At 41.2% G+C, this 24,865-nt stretch overlaps 1 protein-coding gene across 1 annotated transcript in view; it reads right to left on the bottom strand.

Moving 5' to 3' along the window:
• Nucleotides 1-24,865, bottom strand: part of ptprz1a (protein tyrosine phosphatase receptor type Z1a) — a gene marked incomplete at both ends in the record, with an annotated part of 71,684 nt that overhangs the window by 15,941 nt on the left and 30,878 nt on the right. The window contains 11 exons of the mRNA XM_083893995.1: nt 1,500-1,638; nt 5,429-7,243; nt 7,757-8,186; nt 8,285-8,325; nt 10,213-10,339; nt 11,621-11,805; nt 15,943-16,090; nt 19,103-19,260; nt 19,352-19,418; nt 23,466-23,561; nt 23,853-24,004. Of these exons, the coding sequence (XP_083750121.1) occupies nt 1,500-1,638; nt 5,429-7,243; nt 7,757-8,186; nt 8,285-8,325; nt 10,213-10,339; nt 11,621-11,805; nt 15,943-16,090; nt 19,103-19,260; nt 19,352-19,418; nt 23,466-23,561; nt 23,853-24,004 (3,358 nt within the window). The remainder of the gene's footprint in view (nt 1-1,499; nt 1,639-5,428; nt 7,244-7,756; nt 8,187-8,284; nt 8,326-10,212; nt 10,340-11,620; nt 11,806-15,942; nt 16,091-19,102; nt 19,261-19,351; nt 19,419-23,465; nt 23,562-23,852; nt 24,005-24,865) is intronic.

Here is a 24,865-nt window from a genome sequence, read left to right as displayed (position 1 = left end):
AGATGCAAAACAAGAAGAACATGTTGAGCTGCCCCGCACAGCGGATGAGCGGTGTACAGTCTGTGGTAAATAGGACTCAAAGTGTGGATTTAACTTTAATGTCCTTGATCGGATTTGAGAAGTTGGTTATTTGACGGTCAAATGGAGACGTGTTGATGGTGCAGAGAATAAATGTTTGGGTCAAAGAAACTTTTGTTTCCTCCAAGTCATAATTTGGTAAGTTTCAATAAATGCAAAAAAGGTCAACTGAGAGGAACTAAAAACACTCTGATGTCAAACGTAGAGCGGAGGAGGCAGCTGAAGGTTATTCATTCTGGCCCAAACACACACACACGCGCATACATATTCTCACTCTCTGTATCACTAATGCATACATAAAAAGGTCTATAAAAGAGAGCGTGTGAGAGAATGAAAAGCAAAAAAAGGAAGCTGGTACAATATACTTAGACCCTCTTTAGGACTTTGTCAAGTCCGTATGTACGGGGGGTGAGAATCACAGTGTACCTCATGATACGATACATGGTCCACGATACCGATAACATCATGATACAACGATTCTGTGATAATCATATAGCGATACATGGCGATATCTGTCTAACTGAAGAAAACAAAAAGTTAAAAGTGCAGGATTTCTCTATTTATTCACAGCACAGAGAACAAAGTGCATAAAGTCTACGCGTGGATCGTGGATGGAGCATCTCTTAACGTCGCTTTCGCCACCGTTATCCACCTTTAGGACGCTTCACTTGTTAATTTAATAAATCGATATTTGTCTTTAGTTTCTCCTCTGATGCTTAGAATCAAAATCCATCATCCTTGTCTGTAAGGTTATACATTTGTGATCGTTCCTTTTGTAAAATACAACGTTTTTAATGTAACAAACTGTGGGTGCTTGCTATACACCATAAACATTTTGTATAGCTTTTGTTAATAAAAAAGTAATAAAGAAATACATGTGTATTTGCCCTGGCCTATTAATTATCGATTGATTGTATTATTAACACCTGAAAAACCTATTTTCTGAGGAACTTATTAAGTTTAGGGCCAAGACTTAAATTGAGTTAAGGCCTTTTTTAGGCTGCTCAAATGAATGCTGAGTCTAAGGGAAAATATCAGCTGCAATTTATAAATTATGAAATATGTTTTTATCAAAATCTCTGATATATAATAACTGAGCGTGTTCTTGACGTTCATGTCACTGACCTAAGACCAACACACACACACACGGTGTTCTCTCTGTGAAGGACAGATTACCGTGGTATTTGCTTGATCCTCAGGTTTTGAGGAAAGCTGATCTCAGACTGCCTCCGTGTGAAACTACTGGTGTACTGCATGCTCCTCACACAGACTGGGACAAAAACTGTCATGTTTGAGGACGATTAAGGTTCTCGTCACTGTCTGTTGGTTTGCAAACAGACTCGCACCTTCACAAAGGATAATAATAACATGTACACGCTGGGTCTTTTTCGTTGTTAGCCGTAACGGCTTTGAAAACTGACCTCCAGTAGACGAGGATGCTGATGAGGACCACAAGTCCGACGACAGTGAGCGTGGAGATGACGGCGAGAGGAACCACGGCCTTCTTCTCCATTTCCCGCATCGAACCGACCCTCGACTCACGGCTGCTGTTGCTGACATCTGTAGAGAGAAAGAGAGGTCAGAGGTCAGAGGTCATTAAGCTGAGAATCGCAGAGTTACTGTGTTTGTAAGAAGAGAAGCTGCTGCAGCTGCGGAAATGTGAAGAAATAATGTAACAACAAAGGAAAAGCTTACATTCACTATGACTGACATCGAAGTAACAGCCACCGCTGACTTATAACCACATTCACAAAACATTTAAAAATGTAATTTAAAGGTGCCATATGTAAGAATGTGGCCAAAAACGGTTACTACACTCAAATTCAAAATACCGAGGTCTTTTAGGTTTCGTTTTCTGACGTAACTGGCAACCCGTGGTTGCTCGGCAGCTGAGACTCTACTGACTGCAATGATTGGTAGACAGAGGTAGGTGGCGCCACATGCCAAAACATGATTACAAAACATAAACATTATTTGCAGTCTGCAAAAGATTTTTTTTAATGCAAATATTTTGTCTGTACTGTTGTTGTTGGTGAGTTCAGTTTGTTATATGAACATTATTCCAGAGTCTCTGTGACATATTAGGAGGATTTTATGGCCAGTTGCTTTAGATTTATTACATAATGCACCAGCAAACCCCTGAGTCTTCTGACATACACGAGGTCATACATATGAAGAGAAATGCAGCTGAAAAACTGGACCTTTTAACTAATTACTAATTATTTTTCCTCCATAAAATGTCAATCACGATGTCCCCAAACGTCTTGTTGTGCCCCACAAACTAAAGGGTATTGTTAGTGTACTGTTATGAAACAGTAGAGAAACTAGAAATGATTCCAGTACAGAAGCCAAAAATCACACACACAATAAAAACTTATAGCAATAAGAAATTACGAACACATTATATAACATGACAGGTTTCAGAAAAAAGAGAGTGTCAGTGCCACATTTTTTAAAAGCTTTTGAACACACCGCAAACAGATTCCTTTTAGTGTTTTCCATTCTTGTTACATCTAAAAGTGAATGGTTTTGGAAAGAGCTGTAAAATAATCCTTGAAGAGGAAAGAAAAAGCTTCTGGAGGAATAAAAGTTGGTACATTCCTAACATCCAATAAGACTCAAACTTCAACGCTGTTAATACTTGACTCCTCTGCCTCATGTACTTGCAATCATAATAATTAACACGCATCAGGAGTGATATTCAAAGTGTCTTCTAAACTAAATTTTACTGTAAGGACTTAAGAAGACTCAGGTTTTAATTCACTCATTATTGCCTCCACAGCAGCTTTGTCTGCTTTTTTTTGCACGTATAAAACTCCCGAGACTCTTTGACCTTTAATAATATATTTCAGAGCAAAAGCATGAACCGTGATAACACTGAAACGCAATGTACCACCGTTCACATTCAAGCATCTGCGGCGCAAACACAATACCCGTCACAGTTAAACCACTTGAAAGGAACCCAGCGACGCATGAAGGTGCACAACTAAAAAAAAAAAAACACATTTGAAACTGCAGCAGCACACAAACATGGCTTAGTCAGTCAAACAGCATAATTGTAACTTTGAATAATGGGGAATATAAAAGTGACGGCTGAACCTGACCTCACTGCTGCCGAATCCTCTTTTTATCGCCTGATAACCAGCGAGAAGACAACACTAATGTGAATTATCCTTGACTGGAAAGCTGTTATAAGAATAACTCAGTCATGAATGTGTCATGAACGCATTCACCCCAATCACACAATCTCTGGATACACGGTACGATGATTGCGTGCAAATAAAAGGACTGGACAGAGGATGGAGGAAGGTTATTAGTTTTAGTCAGAGATGATCGCAGGAGAATGAAGGTCACAGAACCTCGACACGGTTGCGAGTTGTGTAAACTGTGCATTTGCGGAATGTAAGGAATGCAGATAATGGAAATGCACTGGTGAAGAGAAGATTGTGTTTAAAGGTCCATAATCGCTGCAGCCTAAAGGTTTCTACTTTATGACTTGGCTCACAAACCCTCGGTTACTGATCCGTCTCATGTTTGCAACAGTTACTTCTGATATACTCGACTAATAAAAGGCTTTTCAGACGTCTTCATTCCTTGTGCTGCCTGAGAGTGCCTGCAGAATGTTTCCTTTTCTGTTTTGATGACAGTGTTTTATTAAATTTTTTGCGAGCACTTAAAATGGATTCTGCGTGTAGCACTTGGCCTCTTTTATTTGGTCTTCAGTTTTTTTTTTATATTATAAAGCCCAAATCACAAACTGCTTATCTGCCTCCAATTACAACACCCTTGATCCTCATCCTGTACCATCCTGTAAATAACATAACATAGAATAAAATAAAATAAAATAAAAGGGTTTTAATGTTAAGTTCTGTAATTAAGCTTCAAATATCCATAAAAAGTTAATGGTTAAGAAAACAAAAAAATAGCTTTGCAAATGGACACATTATGGATAATCTATGAAGGGCTTTGTTTTGTTCCCCCAAATCTGTCCAATGGTTTATTTGAAGTTTGTTCAAATGCTTATAAAATAATAGTAAAAAAAAGCATGCATGTGAATTGTTATTCTTATAGTCCTATGTTGATAAGAGATTCAATAGACCATGTTTTAGATACTTCTGCTGTCCTTCACAGAGATAGTGGGGACATGAGTGACATCTGAACCAGTAAAAACTTCTAAAAAAAAACAAGCTCTGCTGCCCTCTGCTGGACATGTCTACATTTTGGGGCCAAAAACTCGTTTGAATAACACTATCCTAGTGATAGACAGATTTTCTTCTGTTTCTGAAACTGGGTCCTCGACAAAATAAAATAATTCCAGGGACCTCCTCACATATTTATCTAGGCATAATATGACACTACTGTGAAGTGTTTGCTTGTAACATAATTTATGTAATATTTTAGTCTACAAAATGACGTTTTATTTTTACAAATCCAATTTTTTTCCCATTGCACTTTCAGTAAAATTGAGCAATCGTGGGCATATTGGGGCCGGAGGGTGGGACATGTGGCTCGCACTGTGGCTTGGGACTGGTCACAGTATCCACACAACCCTCATGTGGAGGATAAAGCAGCGAAGAAAATGAATGAATGAATGAATGAATGAATCGGCATATTGTGATCAGTTAATCTGGAAACCTTTCATGTGCCATGGATCACCAGGTGTCCCCACACCTCAAATACATAATTTATAAATGTAAAAAATAATGTCAAGGTAATTGACATTATAGATCTCCCTTTTTAAAAAATAAAGTGCAGTAATATTTATAGGAAAGTATCCATTAATTGCCCAAAAATAGTCCTATGTATAGATTTTTTTTGTTTGTTTCGTGATTTTTGTTTCAAAGGCAAAAGTGATTAAAAAAAGAAAGTCAACGAATAGTCACTAGATAGCATTAATTATGCTATGAAACGGATATAAAAATGAGTGGATTTGTCACATAGTTCTAAATAAACGGCATTGATATGATCACACCCTGACTTTATTTTTGTTATAATTGGAGAGCTGCCTTTTTATTATTTAACCTGCACGCATCAATGCAGCCTAGAGTGTAACTGAAGTGAGCGACGACTCCCTCAGGACCATTGTCTCTCTCTAACACGCTTCTCAACACCAACATTAGCGACACAACAGATGGATTAGTGCCACTACAACTGATGAGCCTCGAAAGATGATGAAGATAGTGAAGATGTGGAATCCTGTTGAGAAATGTGATGAACTTGTGAATTCACATAAAGATAATGCTCTTGATAGATGGTGGATTAGTCAGCTTTTGGGTATCCAGAGTTCTTTCTCATCATTTTGCAGGTGTAAATGCAGCTCCCCCCCCCGACCACCCACGGCATTCTTTACCTGCGACCGGCTCCTCTTCCTCTGACCCTCTTTCTGTGCGTTCAGCAATACTGAAGTCAGAGGAGGTCTCATTGTCGTACGGGGTTTCACCCTGTCCTGAGCCGCTCTCCTCCTCCCCGCTCAGTGGCCAGGGTGAAGGCGACGACACCGCAGCAACGGTCGGAGGCGCAGTGCTTCCTAACTCTGTGGTTATGGCACTGCCACTCTCGCTTTCAAAATAAAATGCAGAGGAGAGTTCGTCCAGATGATCATCTGGACTCTGGCCAGAAGCCAAGGTTGTAGACGGGGGAACAGTGATCGCAATGTGGGTCGAATAAGGAAGTGCGCTCTCCCCGGATGCCGAACTTTGAGCCCTGTCCCACTCCTGATCTACACCCTCCTGTAAGTCAGTGAACATGGCTGAGCCTGAGGCACTGCTGCTCATATCTAACACCTGCCCCTCTGAGGTGGGGGTGAAGGAGGAGGCTGTGGGTGAGGAAGAAGGGGCAGAGGTATGGAGAGCAGAGTTCCCATCTGACGCCGAGAACCGGGGAGTCGTGGCGTCAGGCGCTGTGGCTGCAATAGAAACGGTCAGGTCACTGTGGGTGGCTTGGAGGAGGTGGGGGTGTAAATAGGACGATGAGGGAGAAATAGCGCTATGGTCAAATGACAAACTATCAGAATTCGCCACAGAGCGAGAGCGAAGGTCATCTATACCAACACCAGAGACTGAGGGAAAGCCCACGCTAGAGTAAAGTTCTAAGCCAGCGGTGTCCCAGACTGAGGATGGCAGAGGGACCTCGGGAGAAGCATGCAACCCGGGCGAAGACGCCGATGGCTCCACGGAACAGCCACACACGGTGACCTCATTGCTGACGAACGTAAACCCATCACCACTGATCTCTGAGAGGAGGGATTCTGTTGTGCTCCCTGTGGCAAACCTCGAGTCTGAGTCTTCAAACCCAGCTGAGACAGAGTGGGGTAAGCCTGGAGTCAGGGGGAAGTCACTGGATAGAAGAACCGAGGGCTGAAGGGTGGGGCTGAGAGACAGAGAGACTGTTGAGAGTGACAAATCCCAGAGGGGCCCGGCAGTGACGGTGGTGTCGGACACGTCCGGAATCGTTTGAATAGGAGGGGTACCACTAAAATCTAATGGGTCCCCAGAAGAAAACGACACAGACGAAGACCCAGACAACAAATCACCATCACTATCATTATCATCAAAGCCGACACCAGGGAACAGGGGATCAGTCTCCCAACCAGACAGGGGGTGCAAGGAGTGAAGCGGGTAAGGCAAGGTGGAGGTAGCAAGCGTAGGGGTTGAAGGAGAAGCCAGGTCGTTGCGAGTCAGCGTTGCGCTAGCTGCATGCTGGGAGTCCGACGCAGACGCAGACAACACAGGCCAAGGCGAGGAAGGAGGGTCATGCAGGCAGGTAGAAGGGGCTGCTTTAGGGTCCGTGGTGTCACACACAGAGGAGAAGGTGAAGGATGAGGAGGAAGAGGAGGGAAGGACAGAGGGGCTCTCACCGTTGAACAGCGACTCTGTGGTCTGCAAGAGAACGGCACTCAACTGGACTGAGGCTGTGGTGGACGGAGACTGAGGACGCCGTGTAACAGCCTCGGTGGAGGTCACCTGTGAAAGGTCTCCTTCAGTGGCGGCGTCTTCATATATGGGGTCAGTCTCTGCCTGGCTGGAGGACGAGGTTGTTGTGTTTCTGCTCATATCAAAGCTCTGAGGACTCAGTGTGGCTGGAGTGGTGCTATATGAAGAAATACTGGCACCCGTTTTTGACTTTACGGTGGTCAGTGTAGGAGTTGCAGCACTACCATCACTTTCTGTCTTTTTACTGGTAAACGTAGGAGTAGTGACGATGACACCACCTCGTGCTTTTGCACTAGTATCCGTTGGTGTAGTGGTACTAAAACCACCTCCAGTCATTGCACTAGTATGCTTAGGAATAGTAGTATTAACACCACCTCTTGCTTTTGCACTGATAAATGTAGAGGTAGTAGTATTAACACCACCTCTTGCTTTTGCACTGATAAATGTAGGAGTAGTAGTATTATCACCACCTTCAGTCTTTGCACGGGTAGATGTAGTAGTAGTACTAACACCACCTCTTGCCGTTGCACTGGTAAATGTAGGATTAGTAGAACTAACACCACCTCTTGCTTTTGCACTAGTAAATATAGGAGTAGCAGTACTAACACCACCTCCAGTCTTTGCATGGGTAAATATAGGAGTAGTAGTACTAACACCACCTCTTGCTTTTGCAGTAGTATGCGTAGTAGTACTAACACCACCTCTTGCTGTTGCACTGGTAAATGTAGGAGTAGTAGTACTAACACCACCTCTTGGAATGATGCCTCCAAAACCACCATGTGTCTTTGTATGAGAGTTCAAAGTGGGCGTGGCTTCCTTGGATTCCTTCTCTGTTGTCGAGGCTGTGGAGTAAAAAGGAACATTCCCAATTAAGACGGCATTTCCTTTAATGTCCGGTGGCAGGGTGACTCCTGGTGGCTGCGCGTCCGTACTGCCGTGCACCGTCTCTTCCGAATGGCTCCGTCCCTGACCAGACTGTGGGAAGCGGACAGGATGAACAGGATCTGTGCTGGTTCTTCTGTGAGCTGAATCTGCTGTTGTAGTTCCGATGCCAGGTAGAGGTAAGAGACGAGATGGGGAAGCCGTGGTTCTCGGTGAATGAATAGGAATCAAAGCCCGCTCATAATCCTCAGTTTGTTCCGGTTCATTCCATGACAGATCGGGATCATAGTTGCCCTGTTGGTGACAGAAAGATGAACAGAAATAATATTAATAAAAAAAAAAACGGCTATAAATTAACAGACGGATTCTATAAAGTAATAAGATTTATTTACCTCTTCATCAAATTCACTGGAATCTGGATTCAGTGCATTTTCTGGAAAAAAGAACAGTTTGCATTAGTTACTAAATGGGCTTAAGTGAATATAAACTGTCAAACAAGTTGAAAAAGAATACAAAAGGTGTACAAACATATGAAAAATACAAAGACACCTCTAACAAAAGGATGAAACAATATGAAAACAATACACGTGGGATGCTATGTTCTTGGAGGATTCACACAAGTAAGAATAAATCGACATTTTTCAATGTTTAAAAATGCTATTATTGAGATACAAAAGAACATTTTCTCTTGAAGGACGTAAATGTTTGAAATGATAGAGGGACAGAGTGAAAAACGGGGAAGGATCGTACACAGCATTTGCATTTTTGCATGCAGCATGTTAGGGACATCTCATGCGAAAGCCCCCCCCCCCCACACACACAAATACACGAAAACACAGGAAAGCTTGAGAAAAAAAAAGCATTTGCAACTAATCAATTTGATGTTTCATCCCCCTTAATCAAAACAGACGAGAACAAGGAACGAGATTACGCAAACATTTTTTTGGTTGTCAAACTTTGCCTCGTCTGTCGCAAAAAGAGGGATCGAAAAACACAAGTCACAAGTTATTTGCAAATGCCAGGTTAACTGAGGCTCAGGTGCACGGCACACAGTGGAAAGTGTCGGCGCGAGTGCGACTCTTACCTGCGTGAGGCTAAGTGATACATCATGGAGAACCAGATCAAACTGGTTTGTGAAGCATGAGGTGAGGTTTTTACAATTTTAATGAGGTGAGATTGAGAGAGAGAGGACGAGGATGACAGGGTTCGGAGGGGGAAAGTTTAACTAACCAAAGGCTTTAAAGGTTAAATTTGAGCTTTTTGTGTGTTATAGCTAAGTATCAAAGTATCTTATATAGTGATAATTACAAATCTGCAGATTTTTGAAGGTATATGTGAAGCAATTTGTGGCTCCGGCTAGTTTTAATAGTAATGTGAGTTATTATTGAGGCATTCAGCTAATGTTACAATCTATAAATGCATCAGACAGCAAAAAGCTTTTACAGGTACCATCTTCCTTGATGTCTTTTGTGGAGTATCTCAACAAACCTTTTAAGAAAAGCCATGAAGGAAAGGCCAATGACAATGCCGACAATGACATAGGATGCAGAGGGTTTTCTTTCTTTGTATCAAGACACATTAGTTTATTTCCTGTAAAGCCATCGCCATCATAAATGCCATTCCGATTCATGATAGACGAAGTGAAGCGACGCTGCAAGCATGCAGACATTTCTTACTGTGAGGCGCAGAAGGAACGGACGGCCACAATCGTGAACATCGAAAACAAAGACGGAGGCTTTGTCTTTTCACGTGACGTGAAGGTTACACAGGTGAAAAAAGCCTTTTCATGAGAGAAATGCGTAGAGACAGACAGCACAGTGTGAGAGCACAGAGAAACGTTTATGGAGACGTTAAAAACACACGACATAGATGAGTCAAACAGTAGATGTGCGTACATGAGTATGGAATTTGAACTGTAAATGAAACCCAGAATGACGCTCAGGGAGGTTGAGGCGTGAAATATATAAAGAGTCAGAAAAAGGTTTGAAAGGGAGAATGAGTGGAGGACAGGACATTTATGTTTTGGAGATAAAAACTTATTGAGCCAAAAAAAGGTAAACGTATAGAAACAATTAAGATGGAGGTTTAACATGAATCACATAAAATGATGATTTTAATTTGTCTATACCATAACCAAAAAAACTGGAAAAAATAGTGAAGTACATTATTATTTCTTGATTAAGATGTCAAATTAGATCTTTAATGATCTAATTTTATTGCTCCATATTTAAATCTTACTCAAACTGGACACAAATGAAAAAGAGCAGCAGGAGCAGGAAACGTTAAGTCTGTGCTCGGTCTCGGGTGCGCTCGCTCTTACCCGGGTCGTCGACGGGCATGGTGAACGTCAGCTGGTCGCTCACATGTCCATACAGACCGTTGGTGCACACTGCCACCACCTGGATCACATAGCTGGTGTTGGATATGAGATCGTCAAGTATGGCCCCCTGGTGGCGGGAAAAGGAATGGGATAAAAAATATGAAGAACACGATTCAAGCTACAATCTTTTTTTCTTACAATCTGGCGTATTTTGACCATGTAGAGTTTCGTAATTCAATCCTTGTTCACAGCATCGTCACTCTCTCCTCTCTGGTCTCCCTCACAAATCCCTCCATTAACTTCAACCAGAGGCGATTCTAGAGTCTGTAGGGGCCCTAAGCAAAAATTCCCAGGGGGCCCTTCCAAACATGTACATGTACTGGTATGTACAATGCATGAGTTCAAAATATTTTTTTTTTCTCGAAATGAATGAAATAACATGGAAAAACCTTGTAATTAAAAAAAAAGGTGTGAAAATATAAGTATAAAGAACAATAAAATACTGTAAATAGCTTTAAAAAAAAGATTTAAACTTAGTAAAAAAATAAATGTTACACTGTAAAGAACCCACATTATAAAACAATATAAATATATAGAACAATAAAATACTGTAAATAACCGAAAAAACATATATAAACTGAGTAAAAAAAGATATGCATTACACTGTAAATAATCCTCTTCATTTTCCAACTTGCAGAACGATAATTTCACACAGGTTAAAGTGAGGTGGGGCCCCTTTAGGGAGATTTCCTCTTGAGATGTCATTGCAAATCACCCATTGTTTTTAAGGGGGACGGGGATGCGGCTGGTCACTGCACATTTCAGTAAAAACAGCCCTCAGACTCCGAGTGTCAGGGGCCCCCTATCGACTCGGGGCCCCAAGCAGTTGCCTGCCTTGCCTGTTCACAATCTGCGCCTCCGACTTCAACTGGTCCAGAAATCAGCTGCCCGCATCATCACCACAACCCCCTCATTTCAGCACATCACCCCCATCCTACGACAACAACTCCACTGGCTCCCAGGTTAACTCAATTCAAACTCCTCCTGTATGCTTTCAAGGTCATCCACAACCTCGCCCCTCCGTATCACTCCGACCTCCTCCACATCGCCACCTCCTCCCGCTCCCCATCTCTGGAATTCAATCGCACCAGACATCAGGAATGCTGACTCTCTTCCCCTCTTCAATCCAGACTCCGCTACTCTCTCTGGAAAGTGTCCTTGAGTGTCAATTCAATTCTAATAATTGCCATTTATGGTGTTGATGGAGTAAGAGAGCTGGATTATAATGAAGTGGTGGCTGATTTTACATAGAAACTAACGGGATAAGAATATTTGGTCGAAAGACAAGTGAGCAACCTGCTGATGACCAGCTTCTTAATATCATAAACATGATGACGCTCGTTCTCACCACATCTTGGTCTCCATCAGTCAGGTATTCAGAGGGGACAGCGTTTTCCACATTGGCGAACGTGTAGGTGACAGAGTATTTCTCGATGGTGGCGTCAAACACCGCCCGCGGCCGCTCCCACGTCACCAGCAGGCTGCTGAGGTTGTACGGCGCCGCCTGGATGTTCTCTGGCTCTGAACTGCAGACTGCAGGAAAACACACAGACAAGAACAGGGTTTACTTCCAATATCCTATTTTTAACGTAGGTAACTGGAGTGAAAGTTCCCTTCTTTCATATAGCCTTAAAGCTCAAGGAGAACCGTTGGATTATGGACCTAGAATCAGGCTCTTTCAGTTTCACCAGAGGTGTGGTGTTAAGTCTGAGTTACACACTGGAGCTTTAAGATGTGGTTCAGGTTTGGTTTGCAAAAAACACAAACATTCAAACATTACCTAGAGATCTGGTGACATGTGCTGGACACAGGGAGGACGGATGCATGGTTAGAAAATAGATCCTGGAATTATTATTAAAGGTGCATTATGTAATAAATCTAAAGTAACTGGCCATAAAATCCTCCTAATATGTCACAGAGACTCAGGAATAATGTTCATATAACAAACTGAACTCACCAACAACAACAGTACAGACAAAATATTTGCATTAAAACATTTTTTTTGCAGGCTGCAAATCATGTTTATTTTTTGAAATCATGTTTTGGCATGTGGCGCCACCTACCGCCGTCTACCAATCATTGCAGTCAGTAGAGTCTCAGCTGCCGAGCAACCACGGGTTGCAAGTTACGTCAGAAAACGAAACCTAAAAGACCTCGGTATTTTGAATTTGAATATAGTAACTGTTTTGGGTCACATTCTTACAGGCACCTTCAAATAATCCCAGCATGAAGTAGAATTCCAGAATTCCTCACATGATAAAGGATTAAATTGGCATCGAACTAAAATAAATTGAAATGTCACCAACTTAACTTCAGAATCAGAACTGGACAGCAAATTAAGTTCGGAGGTTTTTGCCACATAAATAAAACTGTAAAAGGAAAATGGACACTGAAAATGAAAAAGTCAAAAGTAAGTTCGGTAGAATTTTAGCGACAGTTTCTTCAATAAACCTTTTCTTGTGTCATTGTTTGCTGCACCACAGAAAATGATTGATTCTAACGTATTGTGCTGCATGAAAACAGCCATATCTGCCAAATCTGGGTGGTATTCATTTCATTTTTCCTGATGGACAAATGTGTTTTTGTAAGTGACAAGAGACTGACTCTGAGGTCAAGGACATTGTGGTGTTAAAAGAATAAAGAATAAAAATAAATCATACAAACGGAAGCAAAAAAAAAGTAAATTATGTAATGTACCTGGATTAAAATAAATGTCTACACACATCTATAGACCGATTTAATTAAATGTACAAGTTAAGTTAAGCAAACGTATACAGTATTCTACCTCTACTGGACAAAGTTTAAATGGATTATTTTTATCATATGAGTCTTGGTACGAGCACTGAAGATAAAATATCACATTATGATAATAATTGGGTTCTTTTGAACATAAATGATTAGACCGAGCATATAAATGAATAAAGGTTTCATCACAGTCTGTTTTCTTACTCATACTTTCTAACACCGACTGTCATCAGTTTACACGGTGCTGACTGACTGAGGGGTCATGAGGTCATTTATTCTGTCTGTGATTGTAAAGTCAACTGCTGCAGTCTGATTATGACTCTGGGTCAGGTTTGAGATTAAAGGAGCAGAGATAATGCAGATGACAGAGGTTTGGGATTAACACAGATTTAAGAAAAGGCTGATGACTGAAGACAATAGAGGAGAGAAAGCTCTGAATGTATCTGAAACTCGGATCTCTCTTAGCTCCGAGTGAAAATGTCCTGCTGTAGGGTTAAAGCTGAAATGTACGTGTGTGTCCCCACTCTTATAAATACAAACAATGAAAAAAAAAAAACAGTAGCGAAACCAAGTTCAACCACTAGAGGGCAGAGTTAACCAGTAGATTAAACGTGTGAACTAGTGCAGGGTGGAATTTGATCTGTGGATAATTAGAGCAGATATCCTGGTAATTAGCAGGTAAGTGAATTGTTAAACTGTGATAATAAACTGTCGTCAGCACCGAGGTTTATTTGTCTTTCATTCACTGTTACATCGACCATGTTTCAACTGACGCCGCCACGTTCATTTTCACTAAAGCTTGGCATGAGGACATTTATTTACACGAATGATTGCACTTATAATGCACAATTTATGATGATGTTAATAAGATGTAATCTCGCAACGTGATGATAACGAACAAGTCAGCACATGCGTGTGAAGTTGTTATTGTGTGAGTGAGTGAGTGAGTGAGTGAGTGAGGTTGGTACAGTACAACCTGAAACCTGAGTCATAATTCAACCTTCTCCTTTCAACACACAATAATCACTGTGTGGAACTTTCACTGAAAGACTTCCTTGTACCTGTTTTTGGCATTTGAAGTTTTCATTAATTCTTGTCATTCGACACTTTTGTCCAAAAGCAAATCACATTTTGCAACTTCGAGGTTTAATTTCCTGCTCAGGGACTTTCTTTCTCTGACGGAGAAGTTGGACGTGGGAATAATTCGTTTTACATTGGAAATACAATATTCTGAGGTCACCTGACAATAATAATAACAATAAGAGCTGAAACTAAATTAATCGTCAACTATTTTGATAATCGATTAATCGGTTTGAAGCTTTTTTCATTATTAAAACAAGATTTCTGATTGTTTAAGCTTCTTAAATGACATCGAGAATATCGTCGTTTCCAGGTTTGACAAACACTGATCAACGTTTTTTTTAACATTTTATGAACCAAACTATTAATCAAGAAAATAATCGACAGATTAATAACAATACAGCTCTAATAACAATAATAATGATAATAATAAAATCAGAGATTGTAAACCTCTGTAACAGAAGCCTCATAAACCACAGCTCAATACATTTCACTACTAATTATATAACAGCACCAGCAACAATCAATGGTCAACACCGCGCACGTCCAGCTGTTTTCTTTCCATCACTGAGGTTTTATTTAGGTCAGTGCAGTTCTATTCTCATCTCTCCAGTCTTTTCTGATCCATTCAGACTCTCATTAGCACAAACGGGAGTCTCGGTGAGGTCAGTCCCATCACATGCGGTAATAACGAAGAACGTTACTGGGTCATTGTTGTGCAGCAGACATTATTAATCATCCCAGACATTTATTGTCCAAAATAAGTCATGAGAATTTTTTTTTTTTTTTTACAAAACACAGTATGAGGTATGTTTTAAATATAAGACTATTTTACACGTCATATTATACAGTTTAATTGGTATAACTGTCATCAACAAACCCATTGCACTGTAGCTGCAGGGTAATTGCTTCTACTGATTAATTTATCTTTGTTTTCTCCTTTTTTTTCAATTCCTTGTTGTCTTTTTATATTACCGTGTCCTTATGCTAAATATTATCTTAAACTTTTACTCTGTAAAAGCATGAGTACTTCTCATTACCATAACTCCTAGACCGTTTTTGATATCTAGAAAATTCAAAAACTACCAGAAAGCAGAAATATAGAACTTATATATACCAATACTTGTCATTATGGTTGCTCTCAGGACTTCCAATCACAGACGAGACTCACCAGTACATGACACGTTTGCTTCTCAGTACAGTACAGTATCCACAGCCATAAAATCAAAATAAATCCAGGCAGCAAGTCAAGTTGTGCGAGTATAGAAGGAAAAGATTATTTCCCAGATATTCCACATGCAAATGTGCTTAAAAAAGACAGTCATTTTGAACTTAAACATTTTGATTCAATGAATTGGGAGATTGAAGGTTGATTTGAGTGAAAAGTGGCTTTGGTGTGGATCATATCTAAACATTCTTCTCATATATTAATTGCAATTTATCAACTACAAATACAGTTAAAACCCAAAAGCATCAAACCAACCGTAAATTATACATTTTTATTAACAAAAAAAGACAATATTGCTGACATTGACATTATTCACAACTGATACGGCAAGGTAGGAAAATGAGGATTTTTCCATTTCACATACTGTATTTAAGTCATTTTACTCAAATCCTCACATTTACGACTTACTGTAAGTCATATTAACTGGAGTCCCCCTCCTCTGGCCATCAATAATTTAAATTGTTTGTAGAAAACGAAGGTGTAGCCCTAATATTTTAATACTCAACTAAAGCATAACTACATCAAATCTGTACTTCTGACTAAACTCACTGAGCCACTTTCCAGCACAATCTGAGGTGTGGGTGATAGTCAGCTATGGAATTATTTTGAAATCATACCTGGTGTGGGGACCTCCTCAGTGCCGGTGTAGGAGGAGTACACCTGTCCCATGAAGTGCTGCTGCTCCCTGTAGTTGTTCTGCAGATAGTCCCTCAGCATCACGTATCCTGCCTGCTCCATCGTCATCACCTCGCAGAACATCTCCAGCTGCAGCACGGGGGAGAAAGTGAACAGAACAACGTCAGAAAAACAACAACAACAGCAAAAAGAAAGCTCTGCAGACGCTTGGAATAAGGAAGTCAAGCCATATGTAACCTGCAACCAATTAGATTATTTGAAGAAGTGAGTGGGGTTGAGATTCAGTCAGATCCATCCTTCTATTCACTATGGTCTGATATGGTTCCTGGAGTTATCATCACTTTTTACTCTATAATAGAGAGCTGTCGCATAAACCTTACATTTGGTGATGATCCAATACATTTCTTAAAGGACTCATATTATACCCTATTTCTCCAAGTTAACCTAGTTCCCTGGTGTCCTAATGAACATGTCTGTGACATGCTTTGGTCAAAGTACCTTAACGATGAAGCACCACAGCAGTTCAATCACTCTGCCAAAACAGCTCGGTTTTGAGTGTCTGTCTCTTTAAATGCAAATGAGACACAGGAAACTACATCAGCGTCACTGAGTCTCCTGCAGCTAACAGCAGTTAGCATTTGGAAAAGCCATCATTTGCCGACTCTAGCCGGCATATTGTCGTCATATATACAATGTATCCTCTGGACACATAAATCCTCTGAGGCTGGACGTTTGTGTAGAACTCTGTGCTGCACTGTGCAGCCAAGAATAGAACACTTCGCAGACTTCCGCGATACTATTGCCCTCGCCTGCACTCTCGCGTTTTTCAGGGACAAGGCTGAGCTCCGCGAGACAACAATACCAAAAATGTCTCATTGTGACGTCGCGATGTGTGCGGAAGTCAACATGGCGTGTTTTATCTCCTGTACTTAGACTGAGGAGGACCACAAAAACATGAGTGAGTCATCTTTTTTCACACTTTGCCAACTCATAGGGCCTCCAGAGTCCCATATATTATTAAAGTATTAGTATTAAAATGATTAAAAAGTTTATTTTGCATTATATGTCTCCTTTAAGCACTGTATTTTATATGATATTCAGTGTGTGTTAAAATAACCATGAAAGCAGCTGAAACAGCCCTTTAACCTGCAGTCCACCACCTGCGAACCTCTTCAGGTGAGTCACTTCCCTCTGGTTACACAACAGTGAGTCAAACAGAGCCCATTAAGGCTCTTTGTGACGTTTTTAAGTCCCGACATTAACGATTAAACCTGGAATGTAGACCAGCTGAGACTCGCCACCTGGAGAACTCCTGGAGCAGAGGAGAAGAACCACACAGCGTCCACCAGCACAGCTGTGGTGACTTACACTTTGACTACTGGTGTCAAAGCAAAGTCAAACAAAACTCCAGACTCCTGAAGATTTGAGGCCAGAACGCTTTAATGTACACTGTATTTATTTAGGAGTTTTCTTTGACTTTGTGAGTTCTACCACTGAGAAGTCTCACGTCAAAGACTCGACAGGTGTCAACGCTGGGACTTTTAAGTAAAAAAAAAAAAAGTCCTTTTGCGTTGATGTTTTCACGTTTGTTCAAATGTGCGTCTTTGTGTTTCAGCTTTAAAAACCATAAAGATCTTTTGTGAGCTAATATCTGTTTGGTGTAATGACTGCTTCTGTATAGTTGTCAGTCACTTTTGGCCCGAGGGCCTTTCTCACACAACACATACACAAACATATCACGCAGCTTCCCTTGTAAGGACTCGTATTGACTTCCACTTCCACTGCCGAACAGCCGAACCAAAGCCTTGTCCCTCACCTGAACCATCACAAAAACTCAAAATCATAGCCCTAAATTTAACCAGTTTCTCCAAAATGAGGTCCTGCCTTATGAGAACCAGGTTTTGGTTTCCATGAGGACTACCAGTCCTGACAAGGTCAGTGTTTATGCCAGAAAATGTACACACACACACACACACACACACACACACACACACACACACACAGTTTCTCTGCCTCACCCATGACTCGAGTGTTTCCTGAGCTCTGGCATGATAATTCCTTCTTTCAGCTCCTTGGGCAAGTTTTAAAAAAAGGTTGTTTACAGACGTTTCTGCAAATGAACGAAAAAAATTCCACAGCTGACGTCTGGTTCATAAAGGACCACACAAGTTTTTGCCCTCAGTTTGTGACCGTACACTTCACATGGATATTTTTGGGTTTTCTCTCTGTGCTTCACTCTGCTCTGTGCTGCTACATGCACTGTTTGTTGTAATGTGTGGAGTGTGCAGTTGCTTGGATGGATGCTTGGACTTTATTTACGTGTCAACATGTCAATCACGAGCACCTGAAGTTGTAGACCGGATGTTTTGGAGACAACATTTACTGAAATTCATGTGACGCACTTCAAGCTTTTTTGGCAGCATGTTGTAGGAGGCCCAACCCTCCGGTCAGGAAGAGCACAACTAAGTATTTAATTGTAAACTATAATGACCATGTAGCTTATAAGAAGGACAACTTCTTTTATCCATCCATCCATTATCTAGTAGATAATCCATCCATTATCTACCGCTTTATCCTCCACCGGAGGATCGCGGAGGGTGCTGTGCCAATCCCAGCTGACAGGGCGATAGGCGGGGTACACCCTGGACAGTTCACCAGTCCATCACAGGGCCACATATAGAGACAAACAACCATTCACTCACACTCTCACACCTACAGTCAATTTAGAGTGACCAATTCACCTAATCCCCATATTGCGTGTTTTTGGACTGTGGGAGGAAGCCGGAGAAAACCCACGCGGGAAGAACATGTAAACTCCTTGCAGAAAGGCCCTTGTTCCGAAGATGTTCCAAACGGGGGCTCGAACCTAGGAACCCGGGTCTTCTTGCTGCAAAGGCAAGAGTGCTAACTACTACACCAACCATGGGCCCTGGTGAGTGTAAATCAAATTGGCTGCACAAACCACTGTTTGCAGTGGAATATTGTTCGCATTCCAATAAAACTCCATTAATCTTACCCTTAAAAATGACTTTCAGTGATGGCTAAATATGAAAGTTTAGTGGACTGAACAGGACAACTAAAAGACATCAACGCTCCAACATAAAGGCGGTACATAAAACATGTTTTCTTTCAACGTCTCACCTGTTTATCAGAGATGGCCACCGTGTTCTCGAAGACAACCCATTCCACAATCTCGCTGCAGGGCGGCGTGGTCAGGGAGCCGTTGTAGATGAAATATTTCTCTGTGGAGTTGGGCAGGAGATCTTGGAGAATGAAGGGTGAAACCTGAGCGCTATTTCCTGGACCAGAGAAAGAAACACATGTAAAAAAAAATGATAGAAAAATAAGAGGAAAGTGAAAGAACTGTAGAAGGAGACAACGACGACGTACCGAATCTGGTCACGCTCAAGATGCTGTCTTTAATGGGCGCAAAGTTTGGGTTGTCTCCTGTGGTCGTCTGTGGAGAGAAAAATCGTGGTATCAAAGAGAGTCAGGTTCATATTGATCATTTAACTGTTTATAATGAGAGTTTGACACAGTTCAGGTTGAAAAATGAGTAGAGGGAAACTATAAAATTTAAATTCACTTCTAGTTTACATATTACATATCGCAGAAACCTGTCATATTAACTGAAGAATCAGTTCATCTGCAAATCTATTGGTCTTTTTACTGATTTTACTGTGTTTGACTTAACATTACGCACTTAATTATATGAAACCACTTCACAGTCATTATCCCAGTGTTTTAATATCTATTCAACAGTATTATGAGGACATTTTAAACCCCAGTGTCTGTTTTAAGGGAAGGATGTTGTGGCATCCCAAAATGAGGAGGAAAAAATATGATCCTTTCCTCGACCTAAACCAGCAACCAAAATGAACTACAGATGTTCAATGGGAGCAGCAGTGGAAATTAAAGAGGGAATTGATTTTCAGTTATGACATTGTTTCTAAACCAATAATCTGAATTCAGCCGACCAGTAAACAGTTATCATCACCTTTATTCATTCAAATTCAGCCAAAAACACCACAAAAAAAGGTTAAAACACCATGCACATCTGTAGATATGTAAATGTAGCATCATTTTGGATCAGTGAGCTCAAACTGGTCTTTTTTTGCAGGAAAATTACAATAACGACATGTGATCCTTTGGACTGAGATGGTACAATCCACAAAAAAGGTGCAACTGAGTCACTCTCACGATCACAGCTTTTTGTGAAAACTTAAATCGAGGGTTTTAAAGACTTCTAAAAGGCTATTCATTTTAGTCATTTAGCCTTTTTCTCTTAGTTCCTAAAAACCTTTTCTTTGCAGTCTTTTCCCATGCCTCCTACAATTAGCGTGCAGGACGAAGCTGCAGCTGGAGGTATTTATTTGGGTCGTTGCAGAAATGATGTGGGGGTCATATAGATTCCTTGACTGCGCAAGCGACAGGTTGGAAGTAATCAACATGCTTCGTTGGAACTAAAACAGATGTGAGGTCCAAACTCTGGAGTGGCTGTTTGTCACTCTGAGAACAGATCCGACTGGCGTGAACACATTACTAAATGGGCTAAAGGTAAATTTCGTAAACAGTTCTCTAACGCGACATGTATGGCTGTTACAGGGGCTCACAACGGCCGCTAGCGAATCAAAGCAGAGACAGAAGAGACTGCAGTATTTTACTCAGGGACAAGATAAACACTAATAAATAAAGCAGCACTCTTGTCTTGCTCCGGCGCCGGTCATGTTCCCGGTTGACCCGACGAGCTGCTTTTCCTGCGTATGCGGGGATTCTGTTGGGAGTCTGTGATGTGCAGGGGAGACGGTCGTTTGTTGATATTAGCAGAAGCCATTCGTACACAGACAACAACTCACTCAGTACAGGAGCGCTGACAACATCACATCACATCCTTTAGAGTTTTTGCAGAAAATCCAACCACATTGCAATTCCTAAGTTGCTATTGTAGAAAACAGAGGAGGATGGAGGGAAAGTCTCATATTTAGGGTGAATTCCAATTCCTTGCTTAACACTCAATCTTAACCCTCAATCTCAAAAATGCACGCTCCCGCTAGTGCAAGTGCTGTCCCGATTCTCAGAAAAATTAAGGCAAGTTTAAGGGCTGTATCGCCCTCAATATTGAGATTTTCCAAGACCACCCTTGGGAGCAAGGGCTACCCAGACATAACAAAGATGGCGTCGAAAGCAGAAAAACGAGTCGGCCCATATTATGGATTACTTACATCATTGTTGCGTAACATTTATTTTTATTTTACGATCTTTTGTCAACAGCCGGCCGGTGTGGACAAGCGATCGTTTGCTATGGTTTACTTTTCAATAAGCCGTGGTGTGTGGTAACTGTCAGCTGAATATGTCCGTGGTTGTGGTATTTGTATGAGTATCATCTTATAACTAACTGACAACCTAATAACTTGACTGACAAACGGATCGTAGTAAATAATCGTGACGTAAATGTGTTCTTCTTCTTCTTTTTTGGAGGTGACAGACTGGACGCAAGCTTTCGCGTTATACTGCCCCCCGCAGTCTGAAGACGTATCTGCATTTAAGGGGTGTCCCATTTCTAAGTGACAAAATAACCCTCAACACTTGGTTTTGAGGGCCAGTTAAGATTAAGGGTTGAGCTTGAGGGTTAAGAGTGAGAGTTAAGATAGAAATTGGCCCTTAAAGTCATGTTATATATACAAAGAACAACAGTGGTCTTTCTTCTTGCCATGTGGCCATCTATCACAAGAAGAAGAAGCTTCTCACGCAAGTGTTGATTATCTGTGGACAAATCAAGGGGCTGCAGTTTGTCCATCTCAACCATGTAGGAGCCACTGGGGTAGATATGCCAACAGTGGTACACAGAAGGTAGCCTTCTCAAGGTTCGACGATGGAAGTGTGAATAATTTATGTGACGTACCAAACTGAAATGAGCTGTACTGCTTGGTGGAAGCAGTGCTAAAATGTCCCAAGGACTGGTTTGCGATCACACATGCAAAAATAATGTGTGCACATCCAGCTCTGAATGTGTGATCAGATCTGAGAATACATTCAGGACGACTGGGTGTGTTTACTCCTGAATGTAGTGCTGTTCATTTACTTAGGATCGACGTAAATAGTCTAACCAATAACCCAGTTATCAGCAGCACAAAAACAAAAGTTTGATCATTCATCTTGTCTTGGATGCTACTTTTCCCACCCTGATCTCCACCCAACCTACAGTCCAACACACACAGAGACAACACAACACAGCCTGCAGCCTTCACATCAGACGTTTCTCTCAGTTTTGTTCGAACATGGCTTCTGTCAGTTCAAACATGCCAGCGTGGCCCTGGGGGAAATGCAACCGCACAGAGCTAAAGGTAAGAGAAAGTATGCGATGCTCTGTATCCTGACTGTGAACATGAAAACACAGACGGGAGCATAGAAATGATCCAGAGCCAGAATTATGAATCACAATGTTCATATGTGGTACAAAAACAGAGGTCGTCAATAAAGTTGCGGTTTGCCAACTTTTCAGACGAGCTTCTAAAACCACACATTTGGACAAAATCTATGACTGCTGCTATCGACACCCCCACAACACCTGGAATAACGCTGCCCCATTCATACTGGTCAGGAAGTGCACAAACACCTGCTAACATCTGGCTTTTTGTTTGGCATTCACTCCAAGGCCAAGTGATTCAACAACAGACACCGGTCTTTATCAACTCCGATGGGACTCGGAGTCTGCACATTTCTCAGTGATCTAAAATTGTTCAGTTTAAAAAAAGACAAAAACGTGTATCCTTTGCAACAATGTCAGTGCTCTCCATGGCACCTTCTCCTGTTGTGTTTGCAGTAATGATTGGTCGTTGGCAGCACGTTTAATATGTTGAACATGACTCATCGGAGGGAAAACCACAGCTGTGTCTTTGTTGGCAATTTTGAGAACATACACTACCATAGAAATGTCCTTATTTTTGAAGGAAAAGCACTTTTTTTCAATGAATATAACATTAAATGAATCAGAAATGCACTCTATACATTGTTAATGTGGTAAACGACTATTCTAGCTGCAAACGTCTGTTTTTTAATGGAATATGTACATAGGTGTATAGAGGCCCATTTCCAGTGTTCTAATGGTACATTGTGTTTGCTAATCGCGTTAGAAGGTTATTGGATGATTAGAAAACCCTTGAAAACCATTGGGCTCGTTCTTTGACGAAAGCAAAGTTTGAAGGGCAAAATTATTATTTTGAATCAAAATCATTACTTCAAATCTTGTCAATGTCTTGACTATATTTTCGATTCATTTTGCAACTCTTTCGATGAATAAAAGTGTGACTTTTAATAGAAAACACAAAAAAATTGTATAGGTGACCCCAAACTTTTGAACGGTAGTGTAGGCGTACGTACAAAGGTGTGGTGCACTAAATGTTCCCAGTCTGCAGTAGTTTAATTTCTCCTCAATGTAATGAACGACATGTTTTGCATTAGAGTCACTTCTCAGTCTCACTCACACACAGACAAACCGACAAACCTCAAACAGCACCGCCAGTGCTGTGATTCTGCCTCCAGCCTTGATGGTTTCATCCAGAGAGTCAAAGCGATCGGCCTCATAACAGAAGATTTGCATCTGTGGAAAAACAAGATGAGTATGTTTACTTGGACAAGTCATAGCAAGTTCACTCACATATAGAATACACAGTAAACCATGTTCACACCAGCTGTGGTGCTCCTGTTCTGTTTCCTTATTAATTCATTTAAATCTGGAAATAACCTAATGAGAATATCCTTTATGGTCAGAGTTTGGTACAAGCCTGAAACTCAGGGCGAAACCTACAAATACTAGATCACTTTGGACAGCATTTTGTGAATCTATTATTTCTTAATGCTCCTGTACTGGTCATGAAATGGAATATCTCACCTCTAAAGGGTATTTGACTCCGTCCAAACTGTGTTCGGAGCCATCCGAAGAGGCGTTGCAGCTTCCCCAGTGGAAGGTTAAACGTCCGACCTTGAACTTTGACATGAGGCCTCCACCACTGACGTAAAACTCCCCATCCACGTCCACCGCCACTGAAAAGACAAAAGCACCACAAATGTCTGTAACTGCATACAAACTCAAATCTGTTGCAGTGCTTTGAAGACGAGAACACGACGCAGTCAAACTTCTCACTGAAACTGACGGATTATCAAATGTACAGAAGATCAAAAGATCAGAGATCCTACTACGCCACGTAATTCTCCACCGACGCCTTGAATGGCGCACGGCACAATGACTCAGTCAATGAGGGGGATCTTCTTCAGCTCGGTCTTTGTTTGACCCGACAAAAGGTCCCTTTAGGATCAAAAACCTTCTTTGATGGTCTCATAAACACGGAGCATTATGTCATCCTTTCATCTTCCGTGCTATACCGTACATCTCAGCCCAACGCCCTCGACACAGAGCGGCCATGTGACTATTGTGTTGTATAGATAATGCACGTTTTCCACGTGAATGTCATCAATCTGCTGAACACACGTTGTCGTCTGTGGTCTCGCTCTGTGTGTGTGTCTTATGTTCTATTAGGTTTCCCTTTAATCTAGTCTAAAAACCAATTTCCTCTCAAGGAGGGCAAATATTGGCTCGACTTGTTGTTGATTCATTTGTGGTGAAAACCTTGTTTGTACAACGTCACCAGCCTTAAAATATCAACACGCAACAAGCAATCCATCCACTATTTTACTTCAACCGAAAAGCTGCTTACGAGTTTTCAAGATTTGTAAATAGCATGAAAAATAACAACATTGGGTCCAATTTCTTGCTGATAAAAACAGGTTTAAGTGAGTAATATGGGGCTGAAACATGCTCATTTCATGACTGAAAGCCTACAGTGCAGCTGTACAACAACTACAACAAGTAGTTGCAGAGAGTCCTGTTACGAAGAAGTGTAAGAC

The sequence above is a fragment of the Microchirus variegatus genome (assembly GCF_963457635.1).
Source record: "Microchirus variegatus genome assembly, chromosome: 8".
NCBI lineage: Eukaryota > Metazoa > Chordata > Actinopteri > Pleuronectiformes > Soleidae > Microchirus > Microchirus variegatus.
This window is presented reverse-complemented; position numbering and strand designations above follow the sequence as displayed.